The sequence below is a fragment of the Pleurodeles waltl genome, chromosome 12, assembly GCF_031143425.1.
Source record: "Pleurodeles waltl isolate 20211129_DDA chromosome 12, aPleWal1.hap1.20221129, whole genome shotgun sequence".
Taxonomy (NCBI): Eukaryota; Metazoa; Chordata; class Amphibia; order Caudata; family Salamandridae; genus Pleurodeles; species Pleurodeles waltl.
Genome location: NC_090451.1, coordinates 675,441,004 through 675,455,331, shown reverse-complemented (window position 1 = coordinate 675,455,331; position 14,328 = coordinate 675,441,004). Strand labels below are relative to the sequence as shown.

Below are 14,328 nucleotides of genomic sequence, written 5' to 3'. Positions count from 1 at the left end.
ATCACACATGCGGAGCTACATTGTTTTCCCTCAGGTGGAGGACTTGCCTACAGTGAAAGGTGACTTCTATGCCCTTGGACATATCCCCAACATCATAGGTGCCATTGATGGGACCCATGTGGCTTTGCCCCCCCCCCCTCCAACAGGAGTGAACAGGTGTACAGAAACCTATTATTCCATGAATGTACAGATGGTATGTTTGGCAGACCGGACATCTTCCATGTGAATGCCATGTTCCCTGGCTCAGTGCATGACGCCTACATCATGCGGACTAGCAGCATCCCTTATGTGATGGGTCAACTACAGAGGCACCGGGTGTGGCTATAAGGTGACTCTGGTTACCCCAACCTGTCATGGCTACTGACCCCAGTGAGAAATCCCAGGACCAGGGCAGAGGAACGCTACAATGAGGCCCATGGGCGGACTAGGAGGGTGATCGAACGCACCTTCGGCCTCCTGAAGGCCAGGTTTAGGTGCCTCCATATGACAGGTGGATCCCTATTCTACTCACCAAAGAAGGTGTGACAGATCATCGTGGCCTGCTGTATGCTTCATAACTTGGCTTTGCGACGACAGGTGCCTTTTCTGCAGGAGGATGGTCCAGATGGCGGTGTTGTGGCAGCTGTGGAGCCTGTGGACAGTGATGAGGAGGAAGCAGAGGAAAAAGACATTGACAACAGGGACTCAGTCATCCAGCAATATTTCCAGTGAAACACAGGTGAGAATACATTCCTGCCTACTACAAGTACTTTTACACTTCTACCTCTCTCCTGTCTGGCTATTTCACCCAGTGTATGGTCACTGAGTTGTCACTTTCCCTCACGGTTTCACAGGTGTGGGTCCCAATGTGTGTCATCTGCTTAGATACCTCATGGACTAGAGCCGTGTGACATCAGTATGTTGACATTACTATTTCCTGGAAATTTTGTCACTGTAATTGCAAATACACTATTTCGAAATCACAGACAGACTCCAGATCTTTTGGTGTTTTAGGTGTGTTTATTTACATAAAAAATATTGGAGGGGGAAGTTAAATGGTGAGGGGTGATGGCGGAGGAGTGTCCATGGCAGAGTCCAGTCTATTTGTCTCATAGGTGCATTGCCCATATGGGCATAGGAAGTGGAGCTGGGGCAGTTCCAATATGGACAGGGTGACAAAGTGGGACAGTGGGTTGACAATCAGGGTGGTCTCATGTCTTGCGGGGGTCTTGGCATCGTGCTCTGTCTTGTTCCTGGATCTCAGGGACCGCTTGTGGGGTGGTCCTCCATCTGCAGGGAGTGGGGTGCTGGTGTGGTGGTCCCTCCTGTCCACTAGCGCCGGCGGAGGTGGTGGGCAGTTCATCGTCCATGCTAGTGTCAGGGGCCCCTTGGAGTGCCACAGTGTCCCTCCTAGTGTTAAGTATTTCCTTCAGCACCCCTACGATGGTGCCCAGGGCGGAGCTGATGGTTCTGAGTTCCTCCCTGAACCCCAAATGCTATTCCTCCTGCATGCGCTGCGTCTTCTGAAACTTGGCCAGGACCGTTGCCTTCGTCTCCTGGGAGTGATGGTATGCTCCCATGATGGAGGAGAGGGCCTCGTGGAGAGTGTGTTCCCTTGGCCTGTCCGCCCCCTGTCGCACAGCAGCCCTCCCAGTTCCGCTGTGTTCCTGGGCCTCCATCCCCTGGACCGTGTGCCCACTACCACTGCCCCCAGGTCCCTGCTGTTGTTGGGGTGGTGGGTTATCCTGGGTTCCCTGTAGTGGTGGACACACAGCTGATTGACATGTCCTGGGGACGGAGGTATGGGCCCGCTGGGTGGGTGCTGTGCTGGTGTTACCAGAGGGTGGAAGGTCTGTGGTGGCCTGTGCCTGTGTGAGGGGAACTGACTGTCCCGAGGCCCACAATGGTCCGGGCTGGTCATCTAGATCCAGGTGGACAGAGCTGCTGTCATCACTGTGGGCCTCTTCTGTGGGTGGGGTGGAGATGTCTGGACCCTCCTGTCTGGTGATGTTGGGTAGTGGTCCTGCAAGGGTGGAAAAGCATGATTATTGCATCTGTGTGTGTCATGGTGTGCAATGGGTGGGTGATCGTATACCTGAGTGCTGGCATTCCTGCGTGGGGGCTTGTGTGATGATGGTTTAGGGGGGTGTTATGGGTATGTGCAGTGGGCATGCTTTAGTGATGGGTGTCCATGCTTTGGTGTTGCATGCAGGGCTTGGTGTTGGGATGGGTGGTTTGTGATATCGGGACATTTGTGAGGAGTTGGAGTGATGGGGTGAGGGTGAGGGTGGGGGTATGTGATGGCATGCAGGTATGGTGGGGGATGTAATAGTTAAGATTTGTCTTACCAGAGTCCATTCCTCCACCGACTCCTGCGAGGCCCTCAGGATGCAGAATCTCCAAGACCTGCTCCTCCCATGTTGTTAGTTGTGGGGGAGGAGGTGGGGGTCCGCCGCCAGTCCGCTGAACCGCCTGGTGGTGTCTTGAGACCACGGAACGCACCTTCCCCCGTAGGTCGTTCCACCTCTTCCTGATGTCGTCCCGATTTCTTGGGTGCTGTCCCACTGCGTTCACCCTGTCAACTATTCTTCTCCATAGCTTCATCTTCCTTGCAATGGAGGTGTGCTGCACCTGTGCTCCAAATAGCTGTGGCTCTACCCGGACAATTTCCTCCACCATGACCCTGAGCTCCTCCTCCGAGAACCTGGGGTGTCTTTGCCGTGCCATGGGGTGGTGTAGGTGATGTGTGGGGTGGTGTGTGTGGTGATATGTAGTGGTGTGTGGAGTTTTGTGCGTGGAAGTTGTGTGGGTGATGGTGTTGAGTGCCTGTGGATGCTAGTTTGTGGATGGTGGTGTCTCTCTCTGGCCTTCTCTCTGTAATAGTGGTCGTAGGGGTTTGTGGGTGATGTGGGTGTGTGTTTTATATTGTATTGGGTGTGTGGGAGTGGTGTGTGTATGTGTAGCAGGTGTGTGTATTTCGAATTGTCCAATGTGGCGGTGTTTTGTAGAAGTGTGTGTATTTTGAGTGCGGCGGTGTGTACCGCCAATGGAATACCGCGGTTGAAAGACCGCCGCGTGGATTTGTGTGTTGTGATAGTGTGGGTGTATTTCTGTTGGCGTGATGGTGGAGGTTTTGTTTTTGCCAGTTTATCACTGACCTTTGGTGTGGCGGACTTGTGTGGGTGTCTGAATTTTGTCAGATTTCGAGATGTGGGTCATAATAGCTGTGGCGGAATTCCGCAGCCGCGTGTTGGCGGTCTTCTGCACGGCGGTAAGCGGCTTTTACCGCCAATGTTGTAACGACCGCCTATGTGCTTAACTCCAGAACACTTGTGAATCTTGTGAGCCCTGGGGCTGTTCATGATATTTTTTTAGTGATCATAATCCTAAGAAACTCCTCAAAAAATAAGAGTTACAATTCAATCTGTAGCCAGTTTTGACGCTGTGCTAGGACCGACTGACAAGGGGCTGAGGTTGTAGTGGTGAAATCTACCAACCGCAGCTTTATTTGAGACAATAGTTTAAACAAATTTTAATCTTTTTGAGGACACTCTGTTAGTGGAAATCTCACCTCCTGCAATGATTTCAGCCCATATTCAATTGTTAAGCTCAATTTTAAAGCATTGCGAGAGATTTGTCAAGTCAAAGACCAGCTGTTCAGCATTGCTGGTTTGATAAAACCTGTAGCCTAATAAGCATCTAAGGGTGACCCTCAACATTAGGCTACTTAATTAAATATATATTACGGAGGCGAGGAAGATCTATAAATCAGCCGTTGAGAAGCAAAAAGCGGAATTTAGGGAGGTTTCGTGGGAATGATTGTTGCCTGCCTCTGTTTCTGGGGACTCTAGAGGTTTCTGGGCCATTGTTAATGGTAGGCAGGCTACTTTGGTTGCTCCAGATGACATAGGCTCTTCCATTAGACCTGAGCGTTGGGTGACTAGTTTTAAAAGGGTTTACAATTTTGGCGATGATGCTAGGTCTGTGGGGAATGAGGATGGACATTTTTACCCATTAGAGATCAGGTTTCAACTGGAAGTGGTTTATAAGGCTATTTGATCAAGTCTGTAGCATAAAGCCCCTGATCCGGACGGGATCCCTATGGACTTATGTAAGGCTAAAATGAATTTTTGGGCTCCTGCCTCAACCAATGTAGTTGTTAATGCAGCGGCGCAGGTAGGACTCCGCCCCCCCCCCTTCAAACCCCACCGCCCCAGTATGGAAAGCTGCAGTAATAGAATCTGTTTTTAAATAAGGGAACAGACAAGACCCTGTATGATATAGACTTATTTATTTGCTTAATTCAGTTGTGAAGGTAGCAGGACATATTATTTCAGAGCATGTGGAAACTTGAGTCCAGTACCATAATGTTTTGTGCCCTGTTCAATATAGGGTTGGTGAGGGTAAAGGCACTATGGAACAGTGCCTGAACCTAAATCCCCTATTCGGGTAATGTGTGACTGCGAAGCAGGGGTCCTTGTTTCTCGCATTCATTGACATGAGTAGTGCTTTCGACTGAGTGAACAGATCGAAACTATGGAACAACGTGATGGTGCTTGGTTTACCTAGTCCACTGCTAAATTGCTTAAGGGCCTTGCACTCGGACGTGAATGCATCAGCGAGATTTGGCTCAGGAGAGGAGCGCACAGAGACGTTTGGCGTTCCATACAGGGATGTGTGTTGGCTGCACTTCTCTTTTCATTATATATTAATGGTTTGAACAGCTTATTGGTTACACATGGGTAAGATCTGCCTATGATAAAGATAATTCCTGTGCCATCTCTACTCTATGCAGATAATGCCGTATTATTGGCTCGTATGGCTAATGGGCTTAAGATGCTTGTTGACCTTTTTGTTAATTTTACGTTTGAGCTGGACCTGGAGGCAAGTAGTAATAAGAGGCCAAAACCAGAACAATTGTTATCAAAGGGAAGAGGGATTAATCAATCAGAATTATTTTTTGTTGGTTTTTCCATAGTGGTGTCCAATGGGAGTCCCGTGGCACTATATTTTGCATTGTTGTAAGCCTTAATATTTCTGAGTTGGCTCAACAGATTTTCTACAAATCACAAAAATGCACTTTATGGATAACTATCTGAACTTCAGTAACCTTAGATGTAATTCTCTTCCTCCCATTTTATTGCTATATGATTTTGTAATTTAGTTCATATGTGTGCCCATCTCAAGTAATGATCAATGATTCTTGATAGGGTGAATCACTAAACTTACTAAGTTAATCTGAACTCATCCTCTGGCTAGCCAGCTGCACAGAGCAGACAAAATGTAAATTATTTATGTAGTACCAAAACAATAATAATCTCAAAGCACAACACAAGAAAAATCTGAAACCAATTTAGAAAAGTAGAGTGTTGGTTAATAAATGAAATGACACTGAAAAATAAAAATCCAAACAGGGATAGAGAGTTTTAAAGTGTAAGACTCAACATGGTACTGAAAATTGTGAAGCACCAACTGTGGTCATCTAACTGCTCTTGACTGGTACTTTGGAGCAAGCTAAGGCTGACTACAATGGAGTGCGGGTTGGTTAGAGAAACCAGATTCAACCCCATCAGAAGTTGTACCAATGGATGTAGTGTTTAAAATAGAAGGCAGAATTCCTGAGCGGGACAAGGCAGCAAGCTGCGAATGACGAAGGTTTCACAAAGTCAGATACAAGCTAGACAGAATCCCTGTAAGGACAATGACTTTTGGCACCAAAACCATGTGCAGTAGAAATCAGAATTTCACACCCAATGAAGGTATCTCATTGAGCCAATACTTTTGGGGCCTTCACCTGGTAAAGATTCCTACATTCAGAATTGGTCATGTTTTCCAGTGAGGCAAGGGATCCACAAGGCTGGATACCTTCTCTGCGAGTTTCCTCTAAATAAGAATTGCTGCTGCAGAATATCTCTGATACAGACTTCTTCATCAGATAGACTTGGCAGGGTGCATCCGGTCCTCTGGAGATCTTTGTAGCAAAAAAGATTCTAAGTTCCAGGATTTGGGACATATTAGGAGGAGATCACTTTGACACAGCACCGGGTTCCAGCGCCTCAGCAACAGAACCTGGGAGTCCAGACTCACTGTAGCGGAAGCCACCAGCGGGATCCAGGGCAGTCCAGTTAGAGATGGTCAGCTGGGAAGTAGTAGGTAGGAAAGGCCTCTTGTAGCTTGTTGTGGCCCTGTAGCTTGAATAGTGTATCCTGATAACCCTTGGAGTCCAATTCTTTATTCTGATTGTGATAGCAGATCGAGATTTCTAGGCTGTTCTCAGGTCTCAGACAGCAGGTTCGGCCCTCTTCTGATTTTTCACAGGTCCAATAGTGTTCTGAGGAGGCTACTGTGGGTGACACCTTTATGCATAGGGCCAGCTTGCAGGTGTGGATAATTCCTGGCCTCTCCCTAACAAATAGGGTAAACATTCCCTGGGGTTATCCTACCCACTTTTTTCAATACTTCCTGTGTGCCCTACAGCAAACAATCCCTCAGTACAATCTCTGTCTAAACCCAGGATAGCAAACTTTTCTTCCCACTCCTAAGGTGTACCCAGAGAAATAAGCAACCCTTCCTCTGTGGTCCCTAAGCTACTTCCGAAGGCAGCTCCTCTTGCACTTGGTTTTGCACCTGTCTGACAGGTGAACGAAGAAGGGCCCTTGCCAGGTGTTAGCAAACATTTGCCTGTGACAGGATAGGTCTCTTAGAAGTTAATTAAGCTCCTGGGAACAGCCTAAATATGCATCCTGTGAGAGGAACAGAAACACCTCCCCAAACCTAAGGCTCTAGTCATGCTTTGGGAGCAGTTTTCACACCTTATTAAGAGGGCTATTCAGCTGCCAGGGATAGCTGGAGCTGATGCAAATAGTTAATCAGATGCTTTAGTCAGGGAACAAGGTAACATTCTAAAAATAACATTTCCATAATATGTATTAAAAGTCTGACTTCACCAGTTAATTTGGCTTACAATACATATTACAGAAAGTCTAAGAATGGCATTTATAGTTGGTTCCTGCTCAGAGATTAAATTGTTAAATTTAATATTGCATTACAATATGTCCCTAAGGAACAGCAAGCCTTGCAACAGTGAAAATAGTTTTTTTTGGTTTTTTTTCATTGTAAAGACATGATGTGTAACAATAAGATTTCTATATATCTTTCTTCTGAGCAGGATACACCTTACCTTTTGCCAATAAGGTCAACTTGGGGGTGACATCTAAATATTTAAAAGGAAGGTCTCGATCAGTCGAAAGGGGTTATTTTGCAGGTGGAATTTGCAATTTAAAACTGCAACGTTCAGGCTAGAAATAGTAGCCCTGTAGTTATGCTTGTACTGCTGTGGATGGCATAATTGGTGATGCTGTCCACTAGTGACCTCTAACTTACAGGCAATGAGTGCACTTCATATCTTATACTATGGGCTCATAGGAAGGTTCAATATGCCACTTTCAAAATGTTAAATGGAGCACAGGGACTTTACCACTGGTTAGCAAAGTTTACACAGTTCTATAGATAGAAAGTGCAGTCAAGGCAAAATCTGGTGTTACAGCACGCAAAAGAAGGTCATAGCTAAGGTGAAAAAACCTGGAAAGACCATTCGCATGCTCACAGTCAGTTCCAGAACTATGTTCCACTGTGAAGTCCATACCCTGTAGGGAGTTGGGCCTCCTTGACAATTAAGGATGCTTTTCCATCAGCCATCTGAAGGGTCTGTGGTATGGTCTCAGTTACCACAGAGTCTGGGTCACTGCAAATGCCTCCGTCTCAAATACACCCCAGAGGTAGTTGCTGCCTGCTGATGAAGGGTACAGATCGTTTTAAGCCCTCATTATTTAGTTGTGAAAGAAGAGTCCCAATACCATGCTCTGAAGCATCAGACTGCACAGGGTATTCTTTAATGAAGTCTGGTGTTTTTTGTACTGGTGCTAAATACATGGTTTTCTTCAGGGTGTCAAATGCTTTTTAGCACATTGTTATCCAGATTACCTTTTTAGACTGCTTCTTAGAATGAGCGCCATCAGGGGGTAACAACGGTGCTATATCCACTGACTTGGAGGCCAAGGTACATCAGAGAGCCCGTCTGGCCTTGATAGACCTGCCTGCTTCAGGGCATGGAGTACTTCATTCAGGTTCTACAGGTGGTTGTCCCATCCAAAAATAAATATAGTAATGTCATCTATAAAGGATGCACTGAAGTTCTCCAACAAAGCCAGAACTCGGATGACCAACCTATGTAAGATGGCAGGGACATTCTTCATACCAAAAACATAACCTTGACCTGGAAGTGCATCTTAGTGTGAGGAATGTTGACCTCTTTTTTCTCCCCTGAGTTAGAGCAATATGTCAATATCCTGATGCCAATGCAAAGGTACTGAGGTACCTGGCAGTCCCTAACTTGCCAATGAGCTCATCAGCTCTGGCTATGGTGTTATCATCAGTCATGGTGGCTGAATTGAGGCCTCTGTAATCTACACAGAAAAACAGTTTCTGGAGTGCTACCTGGTGGGAAAGCCTTGGGTACCAGAATGAGAGAGCTGGACCAGGAACTAGTAGACGATTTTGTTCCAGAGTGAAAGAGGGAAAACCATAAAAAAGGAGGCTAGAAGGAAAAAGAGAAAAACAGACTAACAGTGACAAATGGAGAAATCAGCTATGAGAAATACTACAAGAGTGAGATAAAGAGTCAGAGAAGAGGGTCTGATGGTGGATTAAAGAGACATTAGATGGAATCAAGACAACGCAGCCTTGGTATTCGGCACTCCGACCTTCAATAGTGAGAAAATCTTTGGGCTCCACCAATTATTGTTTTACAAATTAAGAACTGGATTTCCTGACAACTGGCTCTTACCCTTGTTGCACAGGAAATAGTCCAAAGGACTGTGTAAATGATAGAAATTCTATGCATTAAAGGAGTGCAACCACAAGGCTCACATTGCTATGAGAAAATGGTCCAATAACTGTTTTAGATAATTTCCGAAATGTTTTAAACAGCCTCATAATGAGGCTTGAGGCAGTGAGGCGCTGAGATGCACCAGCAGCAAATGGTTGGAATGTAACTACCTGTTGTTCAGAAAATGATGTGCCCTAGGATATTTCAAATATTATCACTCTCATAGCTAACAAAAAAGTGCACCTATTTCACAACGTGAACACCTAGCAGTTTTGCTTTACTACAAATATCCCCACTTGCACCCGACTGCAGCATTAGAAGTATCAATACCAATACACTGAGTAGATTGTACAGCAAGGTGCTCTAATGCAGTACAAGCAGACTTGTGAGAATATACATATATTTTTTTAAACAATTACAAACAAATAAAGATCATTATTTAAAAAAAAAAAACATTTAATGCCATGAATGCTTCTCTCTTATAGCTTCTTCCTTATGTCAAAAAAGTACATTTTCACAATAAAGTTGGAGCAGAGATATTTTTCGATGAGAATGGCAACGTCCCAGCTCAGTATGATATTATGAATTGGCAACTTGATACCATGGGCTCGGTAAAGTATGTGAAGGTGGGCAGGTATGAGTCCAGCACCTCAATGGAAAAGGGTATTTTTATCAACATCACTGCCATCAGATGGGCCGCAGGATCTCTTCAGGTAAGAGATGCCATTTTCTGAAAGATATTAACTTTGGTGTAGATACTCTAGGAATAGTAAGGATACTGAGTGATTTATTTTATTTCATGTAGAATAAAACAAATGCAAGGAAGAGAACCTACTGCAAAAGGAAAACTGAAAGAGATGGGTGTGAATATCAAGCCATGGTAGCCTCCTTCAGTATTAAGGGTACATTTAATTTCTAGGAGACATTATTTGTCTATCAATTTTGCCATGATGTCTTGATTCAGCCTCTGACCAATGGGTTGTGTAACTGCAAAGAAATGTGACTTGAGCCTTACCTTCACAATCTCAATGCCAAATGGAGAAAGCCCATTCCTTTTTCCAGTGGCCTTCCTTATGCCATTTTGGGAGGAAGTGTGATTTGAAGCTGACCTGCTCTACATTAACTTTGAAGGCACACAAACCGTCCTTTAAAAGCATAATTGATAGAATATCAATTACTAAATACTTCACTAAATACTTATTGAAAGCTCTTTGTGAATGAAATGTGGTCAGTATTAAAAGTAATTTATTGTATACACCAATCAGATAAAAAATACCAGATGATTGTTTCTTAAAAACATTCATAATTTTTCAATTAAGAATATCTTATGCAATTCCACATTTGTACAACCAAATTGGTAGGTTAGTGAAAGCATTTGACTAGAACAATGTAGCTTGAGCTCTCCTCTCTAATGAAATATCAGAGCAACTATTGGAAAGCTTAGCAAGTAGTTCACAGTTTGCAGCATTTCTTATGTAGTTAGGCTGTAGAGAGAAGGAAACCTGCTAGTCTGCAGCCTGCCTGGCTGGTAAAACGTTACCACAAATGTAATGTCAAAGTGATGGCGGATTTAGTATATGTGAGGCAAATGCCAAGTAAGAGTCATACATCAATGTGTGTTCTGGAGTGTATGCAGTGCCACAGGTACAGTGTGTCTAGTAACAATTGAGAAGATGTTGTAATGAGAGTAAAAGGCACAAACAATGTAAGTGAGGAGAAATTAAGAGAGGTCCTGTGTTGAGTATGTGTGTATTAAGTCACACAAAACTCCCCAAATGAGTGCAATAGCACATGCTGTTATAAATTATTTTATCCATGGGGAAAAAAAGACTTTCACAGTGGATAAACCCATTTCTCTACACGCCCACCAACTGTAGGGTTGTTCCGTTCATATTCCAGCAAAGTCACTCATAAGTGCAGACTTGCAGCTCTCCATCTTGTGGAGCCCCCCTACACCAGCATTTATAAGAGTAAAGTTACTAATTGCAATTTTTCACATGTAGACAGGAACATATGCCACCCTGGCAGATGTCTCCATTTGCAAATGTATATGGTCAATTCGAGAAGTTTATTAAATTTAAAAACATTTTTCCAAAAAATTATTTTAGTATATAATGAGAACTATTAATGTAATATAATTATAAATATTTATTTTGAACCCAGACCTAATAAAATATAAAGTACAAAACACACTAATATGCATTAATTAATTTAAATATAATTTATTCTCTTATAAAAAGCATTTTATTAAAATCTATCTACAGTAAAATTTTAATTTTCATTTGCTGGAAAGTGTGTTTCTGGTTGGCAGAGGTATGCACCATGTCCAAGCAAGAACCACAATCCTAGTCAGGATAATTCACAAGCACACCCTAAATTAACCCGTGCTCACCCCTTGTAGCTTGGCACAGAGCAGTCAGGCTTAACTTAAGAGGCAATGTGTAAAGTATTTGTTCAAAACTTCAAACAGTAAATCAGTGAAAACATCACTTGAAACAATACCACACATGGTTAACAAATAGAGCTTAATCAAAACAACAAAAATCCAATAAGTAGAACTTGAGATATGAATTTCTAAAGAATAAACTGTAAAATAGCGATTAGAATCAAGAAGCGCTAACCGAGGATATCTAGCCGTGCTGGACCGCAAAAAAATATGAAGTTCAGGCCGACCCCGATGGAGCACAGGCTGGATACAGGGACCTGGATAGGTCTTCTGAACAAAAGTACCTTAATCCTGGTTGCATCAACATTGAAGATGCGGGGAGCAGGTTAAAGCAATGGGTCGGTGTTGATCCCCACAGTGGCGGCGATACATTGATCTTTCCCGTGCAGTGGTGAAGATACTTTGATTTTCTCCGTGCAGCAGCGACGATGTGTCAGGTAGGAGATGCAGCAGTACTGAAGGCGATGCATTGAGGTTGATCCACGTCAACTCTGATTTAAAAAAATGGGGCCGATGCACCAGTTCCGATCCGCTTAATTGCGGTGATCTACTGATCGTGACTGAAGTAGCATTTTATATACACTTCCAAAGGCCCAGGACTGGATTGGCACCACTAGGCAGGGCAAGACTTACAGCTGGCAAAGTCCTGGTGCTGTAGCAAGAGAGCTGCATGCCTTTTGTGTCCCTGAGACTTCAGAAAACAGGAGGCAAGCAAGCAAGCTCTTGGAGTCACTTTGATGCTAGGTTGGAGTGATGCAGGTCCAGTCCTTCTCACTCCTAGGCAAGAGGGACAGCAGGACAGTAAAGAAAATCAGGAGTCCAGCAGAGTAGCTGTCTAGCAGAGAGGAAGACCTTGTAGGACAGCAGCGCTTCTTCCTGGCACAGTACCCACAGATATAGAAGTATACTGAGTTTGTGGTGTCTGGGGTAAACGTATTCTTACCAGTTGTGCCACTGATGTGTGGGAATACTTCAAAGAGAGGACTGTCCTTCCTGCCCTGGCTCCAGACTTATTATGGGGGGTATTCAGCCCTTTGTAAGGGGACAGGACACAGTCTATTCAGGTGTGTTAGCTCCTCCCTCCCATCCTGCCCAGGATGGCCCATCAGTCACACCTAAGGTTCCTTTGTGTATGGGTTTCTAGAGGGAATACCCAAAGCCCAGCTGACCCCCCACCCCCACCCCAGATGTGCATTCAGAGACAGGCAGAAGGCACCAAGGGCCTGATTACAACCTTGGCAGATGGGATACTCCATCACAAACATGACGGATATCCCACCCGCTGTATTACAAGTTCCATTATATCCTATAGAACTTGTAAACGATGGGGGATATCTGTCACGTTTGTGATGGAGTGTTCCATCCGCCAAGGTCGCAATCAGGCCCTAAATGTCTTAAGTAAGGAAATGCAAACTTTCTAAAAGTGGCTTTTTCAGAATTACAATTTTAAATTTGGCTTCACCATCAGTTATGATTTTAAATTATGATTCCAGAGATACCAAACTTGGCAGTCCCATCCATTCCCAATTAGAAATTACAGTTACAAATGTAATAAAGTAACCCCAATGGCATCCTATGGGAGAGATAGGTCTTGCAGTAGTGAAAAAATTATTTTAGAGTTTTTCACTACTAGGACATGCAGAACTTAAAAGCACATGTCCTACTTTTTAAATACACTGTGCCTTGTTCCTAGGCTGCCTAGGGCCTACCTTAGGGGTGATGTCAATCTATTAAAAAGGAAGGTTTGGGCCTGGCATGAGGGTTAACTTGCCAGGTCGACATGGCAGTTTAAAACTGCACACACAGACTCTGCAATGGCAGGTCTGAGACATATTTATAGGGCTACTTAAGTGGGTGGCACAATCTGTCCTGCAGGCATAACAGTAGCATTTAATTTACAAGCCTAGTGCACATGTAGTGCACTTTACTAGGGACTTATAAGTAAATTAAATATGCCAAATGTCACTACGCCGATGTTACTATGTTTTAGGCTGTGAGCACATGCACTTTAGCACTAGTTAGCATTGCTAAATTGCCAGAGTCCCAAAGCCAACAAAAACAAATTCAGCAAAAAAGTGGAGGGAAAAGGCAAAATGCTGGGGGATGACCCTGCAGAAAGGGCCATTTTCATCTTCATTCGATAATCACTAAAATGTACTACACTTTACGCATAGAATTATTTGTAATTATTTTGACTTTTTTAACAAAGGTATCTGTTTTAGGACATTTTTGGCTGTAGTAAAAGTTTGTGAATATCAATGACCTTACTCACTTATGGATGGGTACTTATATTTTTAATGCCCCTCCCTGCAGCCCTCCTTAAATCTACCTAAACCTTCTCATTTAGGTACAAGTATTCAATATTTTCCAGATAGTCCCTGCCATCCACTGTTAGAACAAAAAAGTGGATTGGTGTGTGTAGAGATCTCCGTAGACATAATGGAGAGTTCTGCACAGAAAAGATAGGAGTGACTGCTGCAGTGGTCTGCGCAAAATGGTTAGCAAATAGCATTTTGTAGCATTGTGAGTAGTACAAATGTTGTACTATTCCACACATTAACAAATGTAGTTTCTGAATAGGCCCCAAAGTTATAGTTCACAAATGCAGGTCTATTTATCAGTGCACAGTTGTTTTAACACATGCTTGTATGCAGAAGCTATATTGGGATGATGGAGGTTGTCTAATTTTCCTCCAAAAAAATTACAATATTTTGTATATTTTTGTAAACCAGTTGCTGTTTGTGCTGACGCCACATGCCAGCTCATGCATGCCTGCTGCTTCCCAACCGGAGGTGATCCAGACAGCCTTGGGCCACCCCCCTTCGACTTCCTGCAGTAGCTCCCTGCAGCATCCTGGGCATCCTCTGCATCCACTTCCCGCCATGCGGTTTGGACTCTCCAGTCTCTGCTACTGCTCACGATTGCCATTGATCTGCTTGGGCCGAACTGTACAACTGTGGCGGTGGGGTTTGACTGGGCTTGGCCGCATGAGCTTCGGCTGGAGCGCTTGAGCACT

The 14,328-nt window shown here is 44.2% G+C and overlaps 1 protein-coding gene across 1 annotated transcript in view; it reads left to right on the top strand.

The window, feature by feature from the left end:
• LOC138267203 (extracellular calcium-sensing receptor-like) overlaps nucleotides 1-14,328 on the top strand; it is a 59,053-nt gene that overhangs the window by 31,749 nt on the left and 12,976 nt on the right. Inside the window, exon 4 of the mRNA XM_069216056.1 lies at nucleotides 9,352-9,579. Within this exon, the coding sequence (XP_069072157.1) occupies nucleotides 9,352-9,579 (228 nt within the window). The remainder of the gene's footprint in view (nucleotides 1-9,351; nucleotides 9,580-14,328) is intronic.